Source organism: Malus sylvestris, chromosome 10, assembly GCF_916048215.2.
Source record: "Malus sylvestris chromosome 10, drMalSylv7.2, whole genome shotgun sequence".
NCBI classification, from domain to species: domain Eukaryota; kingdom Viridiplantae; phylum Streptophyta; class Magnoliopsida; order Rosales; family Rosaceae; genus Malus; species Malus sylvestris.
Genome location: NC_062269.1, coordinates 4,859,806 through 4,876,764, shown reverse-complemented (window position 1 = coordinate 4,876,764; position 16,959 = coordinate 4,859,806). Strand labels below are relative to the sequence as shown.

The 16,959-nt window shown below is 40.5% G+C and overlaps 1 protein-coding gene across 1 annotated transcript; it reads left to right on the top strand.

The window, feature by feature from the left end:
• Positions 1-99: 99 nt before the first annotated feature.
• Positions 100-5,302, top strand: LOC126585065 (disease resistance protein RPV1-like). The gene is made up of 5 exons (XM_050249453.1): positions 100-691; positions 882-1,974; positions 2,220-2,492; positions 2,610-3,032; positions 3,125-5,302. The coding sequence occupies exons 1-5, from the start codon at positions 231-233 to the stop codon at positions 3,947-3,949; spliced, it is 3,075 nt and encodes a 1,024-aa protein (XP_050105410.1). The 5' UTR covers positions 100-230; the 3' UTR covers positions 3,950-5,302.
• The last annotated feature ends 11,657 nt before the right edge of the window (positions 5,303-16,959 follow it).

Below are 16,959 nucleotides of genomic sequence, written 5' to 3'. Positions count from 1 at the left end.
TAGCTTTGTTCTGTAAATTTTCTATGGCAATAATATTAACCGTTTATACCCGACAAAAAGAAAAAGAAAAAAGGAAATGAGAAAGAGTATGTGAATAGCGATTCTAGGGTTATTGTAAGGTTCAGTTTTTTTGGGTAAATGTGTGGTTGACTTCCTTTGCTAGTTCGATTCAAAAACCATCTGCCCCTGGTTCCATTTTGCAGTTCCGATTAGACAAGATCGGTGAACAGATGGATAACCGGGGCGGCAAGTACGACGTGTTCTTGAGCTTTAGGGGCGAAATACGCAAGGGCTTCACGGACCACTTGTACGTTAGATTAAAAGACTACGAGTTCAATGTCTTTCTGGACGAGGACGAATTGCCTAGAGGGGATCCTATAACAGAAAAACTGAAGCAAGCAATCAAAGAGTCCAGGCTTGCTGTCATCATGTTCTCAAAGGGGTATGCGGAATCGAGATGGTGTCTTGAGGAGCTGGTGGAGATCATGGAGTGCAGAAAAACTAAGGGTCAATTTGTTTTCCCGATTTTCTACGATGTTGATCCTTCAGATGTCAGGCATCAGAAGGGTAGTTTTGCAACTGCGTTTCAGAACCATGAACAAAAGTTTACGGAAGAAAAAGTCCAGGAGTGGAGAAAGGCTCTTACTGCAGCTGCAGAGCTGAGCGGCGAGCATTTTCAAAAGAATAACGGGTAATAACTTGCTTATTTCCTTTAACAAAGTAATTCTTTGAATCGTTCTGTTTTTCAAAATATACTAGTGTGTTGGTGATGAATGTTTAGAAGTTTAACTAGTATATTCGAATCTTACACACTCCTAATAAATGTTTAGAAGTTTAACTAGTAGATCTTACTTTTTCTTAATTATGAATTTTAATTCCAGGAGTGAAGCAAGGTTTATCAGGAAAGTTGTTGAGGAGATCGCTAGAAAACTGCAGAATGGACGCTTAAATGAAGCCGCAAATCTAGTTGGAAGAGATTCTCGCCTGCAAAAAATCAGTAATTATTTGGATGTTGGAGGATCAAATGTTGTTCGCATAATTGGAATTTGGGGGATGTGCGGGCTAGGTAAGTCAACAATTGCAAAAGCCATTTTCAACACATACCAGGACAGGTTTGATGGTGCATGTTTTCTTGAAAATGTGAGAAATGAGAAAATGGTTGATTTGCAAAACATTCTTCTGTCTAAAATCTTGAGATCGGCCAACATAAATGTGAGTATAGTCAATGAAGGGACCGAGGAGATAAAAACAAGACTTCGCAACATAAGGGTTCTTGTCATAATTGATGATGTAGACAGTGTGAGACAGATAAATGCATTAGCTATAAAACATGACTCGTTTGGTCCGGGAAGTAGAATTGTTATAACAACAAGAGATAAAAATTTGCTAAAGACACCTGAAGTGGTGGATGATGCATGTTCTCTACCGACAATGAATAACAATGAAGCTCTTGAGCTCCTTAGTTGGCATGCGTTTGGAAAAAGTTCTCCTAATGAAGGATATCTCAAAGTCTCAAGAGAAGCTGTTGATTATTGTGGGGGTTTACCACTTGCACTTGAAGCTGTAGGTTCTTACCTATGTACAAAAACCACAAGTGAATGGACAGATGCATTGAAAAAATGGAAAAGACTACAGCCTAGCATAACTCATGAAATTTTTAAGGTAAGTTATGACGGGCTTACTGATGACAAGGTGAAGGATATATTCCTTGACATATCCTGTTTCTTTATTGGAATGAACAAGCACCATGTCATGGCAATATTGGATGGGTGTGATAGTAATCCAGCAATAGGTATTAAGGAACTCGAGGAGCGATGCCTTGTAACTGTTGATCCAGAAGGCAATCTGATGATGCATTGTTTGATTCGAGACACGGGCAGAGAAATTGTACGTGCTAAATCCCCTAAGAAGCTTGAAAGTCGCTGTAGATTGTGGCATCATGAGGATGTAAAACACGTATTGACGAAAAAATGTGTAAGTACATCCTCAATCAAATTGCATTTAATACATGTTTGTAATAAATGAGAAAAAAAATGCTGATTTTATTTACTGAATTATTTGAAAATTATCCCTGTAACACAGATGACTAATTTAGATTGTTCAAACAAAACTGATGTCTAAGCAAACTCTTGTCACTGATCCAGTACTGGTGCTCTGCACCGGTTAAAGTCTAAGCAAATAACCCTCGTCTTACTTTAGTTTCTTTTGCTTTCTAACAGGAAAAGAAAAAAATCGAAGGAATCGCTTTAGATTTTTCAGAACCTGACAAGCTTAGCGTCAGTACAGAAGCATTCAGAATGATGCTGAACCTGAGATTACTCAAAATAAGAGGCGTAAAGTTCACTGGAGACTGCAAACATCTTCCCGAAGAGTTAAGATGGTTAAGTTTGTCTGACTTTCCTCTGCAGGCCATACCAGAAGATTTTAATCAACCAAACGTAGTTGATGTCGACCTGAGTTATAGCAATATAAAAGTCTGGAATGACAACGTGGTACGATACAAACCCAACCAAACTATCAATTCTTTCCACCAGGTTTTTACATACCAACATCATGCTCTCTCTCTTCTATTTGAATTTTGATACTTGTTTTCCCTTTTTATCTTGCAGTCACTTGAAAAGTTGAAGTTTCTCAATCTTGGTTATTGTGATCACTTGAAACAATCACCAGACTTTTCAAGAATCCCAAATATTGAGATATTGATACTCGAAGCCTGTAAGAGTTTGTCCGAGATTCACCACTCTGTAGTACAATTGAAGAACCTTAAGTATTTATCTGTTGCAAAATGCAAAAATCTTGAGGAAATCCCAGATTTACCAACAAATTTGGAAATCCTGAAAGCGGATGAGTGCATTGCATTGAAAAAGATGCCAGATTTTTCGGAAATGTCGAGTATGGTAGAACTGCATCTGAATCACTCCCCCAAACTCACTAAGATTCTAGGCTTGCATAAGTCGTTAAACACTATGAGAAGGATTCATATGGAAGGGTGCACCAATCTCACTGCTGCTTTTAGAAAAGCAATCCTACAGGTCCTCTCTCTCTCTCTCTGCACCCATCCGTATACAGCCTATACATACATGCATTTATTAACTTTTTGTACAAATCTTACTCCATGGCATAGGGATGGAGCGCGAGCAGAAATGGTGATCTTTTTTGCCCAGGAAATGATCTTCTATCAGGGTTTACATGCGTTGACCCTAAGGATGAAATAGTTTCTGCTCTTTTTATCCCCGGAAATGATCTTCCATCAGGGTTTACATGCGTTGACCCTAAGAAAGAAATAGTTGTGCCGCAATGTTTCGGTGATGATGCAAAGGCATTGACTCTGTGCATCGTTTATTCTTGCAACGACTCCCAATCTAGTGATTCTCTTTGCATCTGTGTTGAAAATCGTACCAAAGAAACTGAGATTTCAAGCTCTCCAATGTTTGCCACCGTACTAAATCGCCATGAAAGTAATATTTGGCTGGGACATTTATCAAACAATACGCTTAATGTGAACGCTGGGGACAAGATAAATGTTGGTGCAAGCGTTGTAGGACACGGGAGTACAGACGATATTCATCTCAGGGTGCAGAAAATAGGGGTTTACCTGGAGCAGGAAAATGTAGTCGATGAATTTTCCAATCCTATGACACTTTCCAGTGAGTATGACAAGGAGGTCAATCTTATGCAAGACGAGGTGAGACTCTTATCTGAGGAGAATCTATCTCGTAAAAGACAGAGGTATGACAAGGATGTCAATCTTATGCAAGACCAGGTGAGACTCTCATCTGAGGAGAATGGATCTCGTAAAAGGAGGGGGTATGACAAGGATGTCAATCTTACGCAAGACCAGGTGAGACTCTCATATGAGGAGAATCGATCTCGTAAAAGACTGAAGTCTAACGGTGTTGTAAGAAATGCACAAGAAATTGATGGCCCGATAAACAGCTGCATGGACTAGGAGGAAAAAGAAAACAAGGTGCGTAAAACGGAACTCGAGTCATCAGAAGATTTTTTTTTTTTTACTTGAAATATGAGTTTAGCCTTTGAAATTTAAATTTGTTCACATAAAATCTTACATAAGTTTTTTACTCGAATAAAACTTATTGACTAGAATCTACAATAGCAAATTCATTAGTTATGTTTGACTTTACACATTTAAAATTTTTCGGGATGCCCAAAGTGTTACGACCTTTTTTTTGAAATATTGTATTTTATTCTCAAGATATGTGAAATGACTATTTTGCCCGAATGGAATGTCTTAATTAATTTTCGAGCCTCGACTTGAAACTTATATTCTTATACTTTCTTTTAGTTTCATAACAATTTTCTCGAATGTTAGTTCAATTTCGAAACGAAATTCGAATAGACCACGAGGGCATAATTGTTATTTTTGCAACTATGGAGGGTAATTGGGTGATTTCATTTAAATTATTTTAAGCGGGATTAAACCCACATCCGGTTCTCTCTCTTCCCTCATTTTCAGAACACTCCCTCTCTAAACTCTTTTTCTCTCTCGAACTCACTCTCTCTCTAGCACCAAGAGAAGAAAGCTCTCACTCTCTCACTTACTGATAGTAGCATATATATGCGACTTTGTTATCTTATTTCTTTGCATTTACTTAGCTAATTTTCATTTATTATAGTAATTTAAGTCATTTTCGTATTATTGTAGGTCCACGGGTAAAGCAGACAATAAATAGTCAAATTGAGCAATTTGGAGCGGTTTGGACTTGGATTGGATAGCATGCATAGAAAGCATATAGACTGGACGTTTTGGTGTTTAAAAGGCGTTGAACATATGCTAAAATCTGAAGGAATCCTAGTTAAAGAGATTGGAAGTTCAAAAAAGGCTTCCCATGTGTTGCTAGCTGTTTGTGCACTCAGGCTTCCTTCACACTACCTCCCCATGTGCTGCTAGCTGTTTGTGCACTCATGCTTCCTTCACACTACCTTTCCATGTGTTGCTGAAACTGTCGATTCCTATCCGTGGAAAGACAACAGAAAGATAGCAGAAAATGTGTGTAAAAGGCCCAAAGTTGCTGCATGTGTTTGACATGGTGTAAAGACATTGAACACCAACATTTGTTTTGCATGTGTTGGTCCTTGCTTTGTGTTGTTTATCAAAACCACTTGTATGGTTATTTACTTTTCAACATGTATAAATAAGCCCTCTTGTAAGGCTTTGAGGCATCCCATCTGAATCACATTCCATCTACAAGGGATCAGTTTGTAAACCTTAATTTTCAAATTTCTTTCTATCTTTGTTTTAAGCTTTAATGTTTATTTTAGAATATTTTTCATTTATGATAAACATGTATAACTAAGTTTCTTTGCGGCTAGATGTGAATTCGAAGCTATTATCATATGTTTTATATAAATTGATTACATTCAGTTATTGTTTCATAAAACATGAACGTGATTTACTTATCTGCTTTATAAAGAACTTATTCGTGTATGCTTGTTAAGGATGCATACTTAGTTTGCATACAGGGATTTGATACTAGAATATAAGAGAAATTCACCTAATTGTTATGAACTTATATTTGTAAATAGTAAAAGTCATTAGTCCTGATTATGTTAAGTAAATCATTGGCAGAAGTATCATGTTTTTCATAGTTATAAATGCTTTGTCGATGATTATAATTTTCACAGATTCATGGTTAATTTAGGCATTGTCATTCATGATTTATAGGAACAATAGTTGGAAATCGATTTGTATGCATATAATTCATGTGTGGAGAAGAATCATTTAGCTATATTTTCATCCATATTTCATTCACAAGTTAATTTACTTGCTGCCATTTACTTTTGTTTTAATTAAATTCGTCTAAAATCTCTCCAGTCATTGTTTTGTTATTAGTTTAACTTAGTTTTGAGTTTTATAATTCAATTTGTGTTGATTAGCATCCATTCTAATCCCCGGAATAGAATGATCCTTACTTATCGTACTACGATTACATAATTTATAGTTTAATTTGTGTGTTAGTTTATTCTTGCATCACTTACCTTCACAAATCAAACCTAAATTTTACATGTTCGAAGTCCGTGGGATGCAAAGGATCACAATGGTGGTCTTGCATGTGAGATCGGTGCAGTGTGGACCTTGGCACCATTAAAGCCAAGAGCTTGAAGCTCTCAAACTTCATACCCAGGTGAGGCCTCTGTTTATCCTTCGAATTTCCGTGTTTAATCATGTTGTCTTTCACCCCCATTGTGTTAGTTTTATGTTGAAACTCGAGGGTTTCAACATCTGCAAGCAATTTTCTGTACCTTTGAACCCAGCCTTGTCAACGAATTTCGGTGAAATATCGTTGAGTTAGAAGCCGGTGGATGTCCTAGTACTTCTATTCTCTCCAGTTGTTTTTGTGATACTTGGGACGAGGTTTTTAACACCATAATCGAGTCCTAACCCCTGCATGCACCTTATATCTTTTTCCAGTTCCCGGCAAGTGTGAACGGACGAACTCTGACTAGTTTATGACTGGTGGTGCACTGACCCCATTGTAATCGAACCCAAGTAATTAACCTAGTTGCATCTGAGTTTCTAGTTTCGCTCGTTGAATTCGAGGTGGATTCAACCTCTCATCGTCCTAAAAAGGGTCTAGGTAAGTTCCTGATCATATTTAGGACTAAATTACACAAATTTTGGCGTTGAAATCATTCAAATCGATCTTAGATTGGTCCTAATCGAAATTTGGAATTTTATGTTGTTTTCAACGAGACTCAGGCAACCAGCGATGACGACGGGCGATGGGCGACGATCATTTATTAACCTTAATAGCAGGAACTGAGATTCCGTTATCTACTAACGGAGCAGGTATATTCCGTTAACTCACTTAAAACCTCACCATATCGGCAATGGCAAGTGTGACGTCTACTCGCCGAACAACGGTGGTGAGTACGATGTTGACGGCCCACGGCAGCGCATGACGGTGCATGACATAACCGCTACGATGCGTGGCTGGAGCATGGCGATGCGTGCATGACCCGTGACCTATCCATAGTTTTTCAGTGTTCTAAATTCACGTGGCGCCTTCCGTTTGTGCAAATTCATTACCTAAATGGTAGTTTAGGACAATTTTCCATAAAATATCAATTCCACCACCATGGAGTGAAACCTGTAGATGAAGAACATGCCAACACCGTGAGTCTGAGCACTGAGAATGGTGGTTCCCGGCGTGGAGGCTCCGATGCTTAAGTCAATGATTGTAGAGAGGGGTGTAAAGTGTATTTCTGGGGTGTTGATGGGCTTACCTGTGGTGAGGAGTCACCAGGAATATTTATAGGCCTCCTGCGAAGTCAGTCCACGTCACTGGACATTCCCTTACGTAGCCTGGAATAAAGGGTCCAACAAGGAGACCGATCGGACATACGAATGCCATGTCGGAGAAGGATACTTTGTCTCTTCTCCATCGTGGGTGAGAGGAGTGGCTGTGCCAAACTGCCCCGCCTGGCACATCACGTGGCCTAGAAGGTATTATGCAGGCTAACCTGCGCAGCCTAGTACCTGGACAGCTGGTCGAGTCTGTACTTTTGATTGACTTGGTTCTCTCCAAAGTTAAGTCATTTGTATTCGATAGTATCAGGGAATCACCTGATTAGATCGATCCACTTCCGGGGTAGGCTTAGCTTTCTATTCACTCTAAGTCTTGCCCTAGGGTGCAGGCTTATGTTATGTCCACTGAAGAGGTGATATTTCGGTGTCTTACAAAACTTATGCTTGAATTGTATTTAGAAGATATCTTAAGATCATTGGTAATTTATTTTCACCACATGATTATCATACATATAGCTAGCTATGGCCGTAGGACTTATTGCAGGTACCTTCTTTCTAGTAGAGGCTGGAATGTGCTAGTAGGCGCTAGATATCAATCAAGTATATGTCACTTCACCTGCTTACTATACATTACGTTATTTGTGATTGATTTATTTTCTTTGATATGACGAGCATGATCTTGACTACTATTATTGTAGTATTACTGTGTATGTAGTTTTCACTATACATGTTTTCAAAACAGGGACTATTATGTTGAATGATTTTAAATGTGATAAAATTAGTCCACTAACGTTTTTTTCCTGTCAACCCCTTCAGGACGTAACGAGAATAAGGAGAATGCCAGTGGTGACGAGTAAGCTTGGGAGTGAGGCTTTCATCATATGGATTTAGGATGATGGTTCATTTACTGCAATTTTATCTTTATTATAATAGTTGCATGATCGTACTTTTGATTATGCATAATACTGCGCTTTTATGTGTTTATCGTTGTGTGAAACTTCTAGTTGCTTTAATGTGATGTGATAATAATGAGAGTTAATCTCGAGATAATTTGTGTCCCCAAGTGGGGAGGTTGATAAGTGAACTTGTAGAAGCTTTGGATTTATTAGTGATGAACGTTTTTGTTCAAATTCTTGCCAAACATAAATATCTTACTATGGCTTCGTCATTAAGTTGGCCTGTGATGTCATCTCTCAATGGGGTTATATGGTCAATTTAGTGTCGGTCAGCACGTTATGGCCTTATAACTTGTGTTATGAGGGTCAGGGTGTGTCAATTTGGTATCAGAGCATGGTTAAGGGAAACATACATTTGCATTGTATGATGCCAGTAATTGTGCTAATTATTTAATGTCTACTTAGAAAATTATGCCACCTAGGTGTGAACATATTCCTATTCCGGGATTACAACAGTTAACTAAGGCATTAGCCCAACTAATTTCTAATGCGAATCGTGGTCGCACTCAGGCAAAAATTGTCGTGAGTCATGGTGCCTACTTTCTCAACGGTTGTGGAGCCGGGGAAGAAGTTGAATCTTGGTTGGAGCATATGGATGATGTCCTTACAGTTATGAGATGTTCGGTGGAATAGAGAGTAAGCACAACGACTTTCTTCATGGTTGACAACACTAAGAATTAGTGGAAGACGGAGCGTCACAACATTCGAGCTGATGAGGTTTGGACTTGGGATCTTTTCGAGGAGCAGTTCAAGAGTAATTTTTTGAGTCTTGAGTTTCAAGCTATCAGGAGATGAGAGTTCTTGGTTCTCGAGCAAAGGGATATGTCTGTTGTCAACTATGAGTGAGAATTTTGGCGATTGGTCGAGTATTGCCCGGGTATTCAAGATAGTGCTGATGAAAAGAGAAAGCAGTTCATTTCTAGCCTTAATCCTGAGTTATGCACTTATGCCGTTGTTAGTGACGGTGTCACTTATGAGATAGCTTTCCGCACAGCTTAGCGGGTTGAACAAGTGATTAATTATAAGAAGCAAAAGCAGATAGCGAAGGGTAAACAAATGAGCATTTGTGGTGGTGGATGACAGTTGGTGGATTTAAGAGTAAGTTTAAGGCCAAAAATATCAAGCATTGTCCATGGGCGGAATGAAGAGTAAGGCAGCTATTAAGAAGAAAGGTTAGCTTTCTGAGTCTACTAATGGTGGATCTAACAATACTACACTTCGTGCCAGCAAGGGTTCTGCCAGCAGTGGCCGATTCTCTGGCAACGGATCTTGGGGTGGCTGTTTTTGTAAGGACCACATACCTTTCTGCACTATTTGCTTCACATACTATGACGATGAGTGTAGATCGGGTACGGGACTTTGCTTCAATTGTTGCCAGCCATGACATTTTCAGAGGAATTGCCCTTATCCGAGGCAACATTCAGGGATATCTTACGAAATGATTCAACAACTTGAACTTGAAGTTCCACATAATTCATATCAGCAACTTGCACCTTATCCTGCTTATGGGCAATAGTTTTTTCAGCCCAGTTTGTATGGAAAAAAAAAAACATTTTCTTCCTCTCACATATATGTAGGCAGTCTAATTTGGATTCAACCACACCCTCAAATCAACCCCATTCTCCTCTCATTAGATGTCATGGCAATTTTGACTGGATTTCACCTCCGTCAGTGGATGTGCACATATTTTGTTCCAACAATCATAATTTCAATTTTCGCACAAAATGTTAGAATACGATTGGCTCTATAATTTCACATAATAAAATCTTGATAATAGATTACACACACACACACACACACACTTAACTTCGTGATAAAGACTATGATTCAGTACCATTCACATTAAAGCAATTGTGTAAGTAACACATTAGGGTATGTGATAGGAGGGACGAGCATCGCTTATCCAATTTTTTTCTTTAAAAAAGAGGATCAGCTGGTGGCTAACATTTCCACTTTTTTAGGGCCGAAAAGACTCATAAAGGCATTTTAAACTCTCTTGACAATCATCGTGTGATTCACCAGTACCAAGAAACGAATCCAGAATCGCTTATCCATATAAACCTAACTTGTATCTACATAATAAAATATTCATAATTGTATACTACTAAACTAAGTAAGGATTGGGTCAAGGTCTTAATTTGACACCATTCTGCCATAATTGATTAATTTAGCACCAATGATTGTAGAACCGGTTTGCATCATTTTCTTCCTTTTTGACATGGGTGACATCTGTTATTTTGTCTTAAGCAAACATTTGGTTAAAAAAACATTTTCTTCCTCCCAGAGAAATGTAGGCTGTCCAATTCAGATTCAACCACCATCCAATCAACACCATTCCCCTTCGTCAGAGATTGTGGACAATTCCGACTGAATTTCACCTCTGTCCGTGGATGTGTGTGTATTTGGTTCAAACAATCATAATTCAAGTTCTACACATAATGTTAGAATACGCTTGGCTCTATATTTCACATAATAAAATCTTGATAATAGATTATATATATACTTAAATTCGTGACAAAGAATATGATCCAGCATCATTTACGTTAAAGCACTTATGTAAGTAACGCATTAGGGTATGTGATAGGAGGGACGAGCATTGCTTATCCAGTTTCGAAAATTCCGGGACCGGTTGTTATAGACAGGCTTATAGCCTTTGTTCGTGGCGGGAATTTCCGTGGGGAATGCTTCCTGGCCGACGAGCACACAGCTCCCCGAGAGGTTGGCGCTGGTTGATGCTTTCTGTCGGGCTTCTGCTTTACTGGCGGGCTTGTCAGGCAAAGCCTGTCGGGCAAGGCTCGTCGGGCAAGGCTGAAAGAGAAGGACAAAGTTAACTTTGAAAGGTGCCTTTGTGGGGCCTTGAATGTAGGCCTTGAGGCTCACGATCAAGATTAACTTTGAATTGCTCAGGCGTGCCACTACCATCTTCAGCATGGTAGATGTAGAACGGATGTTTGGGTTTTAGTTATATCTGTTCGAGAGCCTATGTTAGTTATTAACAGGTGCCTTTGTATGGCCTTAGGTGTAGGCCTTGAGGCTTCCCGTCAGTAACTAACTTAGTACTCAAACACATAAGGTTCCTTTTGTGAGTTATATGGTTCTTATAACCATTATACTTCTGATTACCTGAGCTCAAAGAGCAGAATGGATCCAAATAGGTGCCTTTGTGGGACCTTGAATAGGCCTTGAGGCTTCCCATCAGAACCCTTTCTATACTCAATGTTCTTGCCTGATAAATAGGATGAATCCAAATATGTGCCTTTGTGGGGCCTTGAATAGGCCTTGAGGCTTCCCATCAGAATTCATCCCATACTCGAACGTTATATGGTCATCATAATATAACAGAAATAAAACTAAGTAGCAGGTCGATTACTTGCGCCCCAAGTAACTTCGGACTTCTTGTTATCAAAGCTTGTCGTGGATGGGTTAAGTCCACATCAGGTTTTTTTTTATGCCTTGAGGCCAAGGACTTTTAGAATGATCAAATCTTATATGCCCGAGGGCTTAGAACTTAGATCTGGTTTTAACTGTGAAGGCATATTCAAATCGGATTCAAGTGTTGAGAGAGAGCCTTTTAATAGCCATATTACTATAAATAACTTGGATATAACTTGAAGTATACAACATATTGCTAGGCTAATGAATGAAAAAGACAAAAACAAAGAAGGTCGGGCAAGGTTTAACCTTGTCGGGCAAGGCTGATCGTCTTGCAACTTCCTATCTTTGTGGGTTAACAGAAGGTTTGAAGGCTTAGAAAAGGGGTTGGGAAATGAGTTTGCAGAAAGAAAATCGATACTACAGCAGGTGTTGAACCGGGTAGCAGAGCTATTACAAAAGGTTTATCCCGAAAGGGATGAGGGCTTGGGCTGACTACAGCTTCGTTTTGAAGGTAAATATGGCTTTGAGCAGAGTTTGTGCTTGTATTTGTTTGTTTTGAGTGTCTTTAATTCTGACTTCTCCTTCTCCTTTTATAGCCACCTTGGCTTGGCCTCCTGTAGCAATAATCTTGCCCGAATGTAGTTTGAAGGATAGTGACTCATCAACTATTTACTTGTACTGCCATTAAAAAGTATTTTTTGGGCTGATTAGCTGGCTGGTCTATACCACTTGACCATTGGGTAGGTGAGCAAGTAGTCTGCATGGCCTGCACTTAGTCAGAAACGGGCCTCTCTTATCTTTTGGACTTCGGCTGGGTCTCTTCCTTTTAGGCTGCTCTTTGGGCCAACCTCCCTTAGGCCCAAAGTTTCAGTTTTGATCCAAACAGTGCCCCCTTCAATCAATATTCAGACTGGAATTCCAGGCGCCAATATTTGATTGAATATATCTCTATTAATACCCACGTCCTTCGTTCTTGGGATTTGCATACTTTTCAAAAGCAACCACCGCATTTCTTCAGTTAATCCCATCACTCCCGAATCTCCTGCATTCTTTCCCGTAATCGAAAACTTCCTAACCCTTCAGCTGCTTCTTCCTTGTCGTTCCATTTTCCAAACTTCATCAAATGGCTTCAGGATCCAGCCAAATCTATCTATCATATGAATCTGGCGAAGGTATCGCTTCTTTGCGCCGTTTACTCAACGGCCTGCATCACCCTCGAACATGTTTGTATTCTGAGCTCTTCTTTGAAGCACATGGGGTACAATCGTTGGGTCCTGCATGGATTTCTCGGGTCCCTGCAGTGATAGAGGATAATATGCCCAAGGATAACTGGTTTTCTCCAAATCCCTATTTGGCTAAATCGGGCATTTCCTCATCTAAGTGGTCATTATATCGCCGAGGTTTTCCATCGATGAATGATCCGGCTTGGGCCCAATGGATTGATGAACTAGAGCCAATATTTAAGAAGAAATGGATGAATAATGGTATTTATGAGTTGATAATGCTCTAAAAAACCACCATTATTCCCAAGCCCGAATTGCTTGATTCCTCTCTTCTTTTATGGAATTCGGGCACCAATACTTTTGACTTCCGCATGGGTCCCATGTCTCCGACTATTCTTGACATGGCTCAAGTCTTCGGGCTAAGGCCGTCGGGCAGGATAGTAGACGTTACTCAAGACTAGGCTCTCCCCTCAATTGCTGAAAGCTCAAGTTCATCCACATCTTTCCTCTCCCTGGAATATAACTCTGCAACCTTCAAGAGTTATGGAACCTCGTTCAAGGGATTCATCCCTTTTGTAAAAGAAAATTTTGGAGCAGGTTCTTCCTGTGCTGATAGAGATCAAGAGCATATGTATTTCCTTTTATACTGGCTCAATAAACATATCTTCCCCAACAAATCTAAAGGGGTAAAGGTTGAATGGATCCCCTTGGTGGAAGCTCTTCACAACTTCGACGATGTGGCAACATGTCCATTCCTTCTTTCTCATCTTTACCATCTTCTCTTCGAAATGACTCAAGGTGAGCCATTTGAGACTAACTTGAATGGACCCATATGAATGATACAAACATGGCTCCAATGGTATTTTCCAGAGTTTTGGGCTGCCAACCTAGAGTTCCTGGAAGGTGTAGCCCCTGCCCGAATCCTAGCTGAAGCTGCTTCTACTGACCACTCCACCTTTGCCTGCTTTTATTTCTTCAAGGTTTGTAGGACTCGATCAGATCTGGAATGGGGTGCATCAGTCTTGAGAAGATATCCTTGGTTCTCTGATCAGGCATTCCAAGATGCTCCTGGTGAAGATGCCACCTCCTCTTGTAGGGAAAAATTTATTAGTTGCATTCAACCGAGAGATATGGCCTGGGGAGTTCGGGGCAATCGGTATGATCGAGGGTTGGAGGTGTATCACCCTAACTTTTGCAGCAGGAAATTGGGTTTCAGGCAAACCATCCCCATCCCGTTTTTCGACTCTGTTCACTGTGGCACCTCTTTTCGTTTAGTATCTCCTTCTGAGGCGACCTTTAGAGCTGCCCGACGCAGCCTTGAAGTCATGAGTCAAGCTGCCCGAAAGTCCATCGTCCTTAATTTTGAATGTACTTCACTCTTCTCTTCTTGGTGGGAAGACAAATGGACCAAGAAATATGGAGGAGACCTGAGAGAGACTCATGATCGCCTGTTTGGTCAACTTTCCCTTAAATCATATCCTAGCTCGGGCGAACTTGAAAATTGGAAGGAGATGATTCAAGAGAAGAATCGGGTTCTTCTGATAGGTATCATTTTCTCATCTTGATTCCACAATCCTTCCCTTAAACCCTTTTAACTTTTTCTCCTCTTAACCCTGCAGCTCAAGTGGATGTTGAATCAATACCTACTAAGTCCGAGGATGACTCAGCTGATGCAGCAGTTCTTCATGGAGTTGCAGCAGAGGCTGAAAAACGAGAAGTTGGAAGAAGTGGGGACGTTTAAGAAGATTCAGGGGCTGAAAAAGAAGCATATGAAGCTACCATCCAAGTGTCTATGCGAAGGAAAGCAGTCGTGATTGAGAGCTAAGATTCTGATCCTGCATCCCCCCTCAAGACTAAACGACGAATTTCTACTCCTGCTAGAAAGAGTAAGAGAACCAGAACCGCCCAAACTGTTAAGTCCTCAGACCCACCTGCTCCAGTCGTTGAGGCGGGCAGAAAGAAGCAAAAATCTTCAAGTGAGTTGTGTCTCATTCTATTAGGCTGCTACCTTTCTTCTTTATCTAGTTCCTTATGTTTGAACACAGGACCTCAAGCATCCAAGAAACCAACCATTGCCTCCAAGGATGAACCCTTAGGAGCTGCAATGTATAAAGAGGCTGAAGAATTGAGAAACCTAACCCTTAAAAAACTTGAGGTATAATTTACTTGTATGTCTACATAATCTTTCATGTTTTTCACAAAAAAAACCCTGAGCAAGGTTTACTTGAATCAGGCTGCAAGAAACGAAAAGCTCCATCCGCTCGAGGTCTCTTCACCACTTACTCAAGAGACGAACCTCTCCCCCCCCCCCCGGGTTAACCCTCCGAAGGTATACTCCCTTTCTCAATCCTTAGGTAACTTTATGATTTCTGGGGGTAATGCTTGATCTTTTCTTTCTTCTGACTTCAACCAGGTCGGGGTATCTACCTCCTTGCCTAGTCAAGGTTCTCCTTTGATTTCTCCTTCTATCTTGGAGGCAACTCCCTCTTCTCAATTTGATCCATCCACGGGGGTAATGTTGCACTTCGTAGAGGAGGACAGTAATTTGGTGAGTAACCATCCTCACAGTGATTTCCCGTACATTGTTTTGATATTAACCTCTATCTACCTCTTTCTCAGCCTTCTTTAACATAAAATCCATCAGTGGCAACAAGAACAAATGACGAACCCATAGTTCCTGAGATTCCTGTGACTTTAGAAGCAACTGCTTTGCAGGTGTTTGACTGCCCGACAGTTACTCTTGATGAACTTCCTTCATCTTCTCAGGGTCGAACTCTAGTAAGGAGATATTTCATTTCTGATCTTCTCTTACCATCTGCTTAATAACCATTGCTGCCCTTCCTGGACACTTCCAGGGTATTGGTGAAGGTTCAGGTGCAGTTTCTTCTTCCCCCATCAGTGGTAGGGAGTCTCCTCCTCAACCAGGGATTGGTACTCTTCCTTGTGAGACTCCGAGGCTTAGTCAGGTATATTTCTTCCTCCCCAAACTTCCTTCATTTCAAATTGTCTACTTAACAATCTGATATTCTTTTGGTCTTTGCAGCAAGTTCCTGGAGAAACTTCGCCTCCTTGCTTGGTTCGTAAACCAAAGCTCCCCCGACCTCATTTGACTATTGGGAGTACTAGGACTGTTCATCCTGGAATGGAGAAGGTCGGAGAGCCAAAAACTACCCCATCAGTAGGTGCTACTTCACTAGAGGAAACTGGAGTGCGAAGTCCCCCATCAACTTCAAAAACTGCTAAGTTGCCCGAACTATTTGAAAAATTCGGGCAGCTTGAGACAAGGCTGAAATCCTCGAAGCATTCTTCACCTTTAAGTTTTCCAAAACAGAAGCGAGTCTTCCAAGAATGGGCAAGGAAGGATTTCTCCGCTTCATTTAGCCTTAAGGCCCTTCATGATCTGGAAAAGGTTACAAGTCAGCTTTTCAAAGCCAGCCAACTGTCAAAAACCCAACATGATTCCTTCTTCTCCTTCTTTGAAAATTTGAGGGCTCTTCGGGATCAACATAAGAGGGCAGAAAGACAAGCTAATCGTGTAAGGTGTTTCCAGGAGAAGGAATCAAGCATTTCTGCTCAGGTGGACAAGTTAATGAATGATGGTTCATTAACGAAAGAAAGAATTGGAGTGGTGACTGCTGAAATCCAAAAGCTAAAGGAACAACTGGTTGTTCTCAAGGCTGAGCAAGCAACTCTTCTGGACTCCCTCGAAAATCAAATCGAAGAAGTGAAGAAGACAAACTCGGAGTTGGAACATTCTAGATCTCAGCTTGCAAGCAGCCATACTATCCTGGCCGAACCTAGTAGGATTTTTACCATCATCCAGACATATCACTCCCGAATAATCACCCTGAGTGAAGATGTAAAATTATTAGACTAGGAGCACTTGTAACCCCTCTCTTAGTGGAATGAACATGTATTTGTCTTTTGCTCGCTTTGCTTCTGGCCCCTATAAAATTTTTTTTTTCTCTCTCGGGCAACTCTTTGCCCCTTGTTTACTTTCTTCTTTATTTGAGCGAGGGTGTCTTGACGACCTGAGATCCATCTTTCCCCTTTGCTGTTCCAGCCGATGACACTGGCTTCTCCATCTAAACCAGATGGATCGCGTTGATAGGAGCTTCTGGGAACGGATTGGTATCAA

Excerpts from the sequence above, each read along its gene's own strand:
- LOC126585065 (XM_050249453.1), top strand. The coding sequence starts at position 231 with ATGGATAACCGGGGCGGCAAGTACGACGTGTTCTTGAGCTTTAGGGGC. Across the intron at positions 1,975-2,219 it reads ACGTATTGACGAAAAAATGT|GAAAAGAAAAAAATCGAAGG; the intron begins GTAAGTACATCC and ends GCTTTCTAACAG. Across the intron at positions 2,493-2,609 it reads AAGTCTGGAATGACAACGTG|TCACTTGAAAAGTTGAAGTT; the intron begins GTACGATACAAA and ends TTTATCTTGCAG.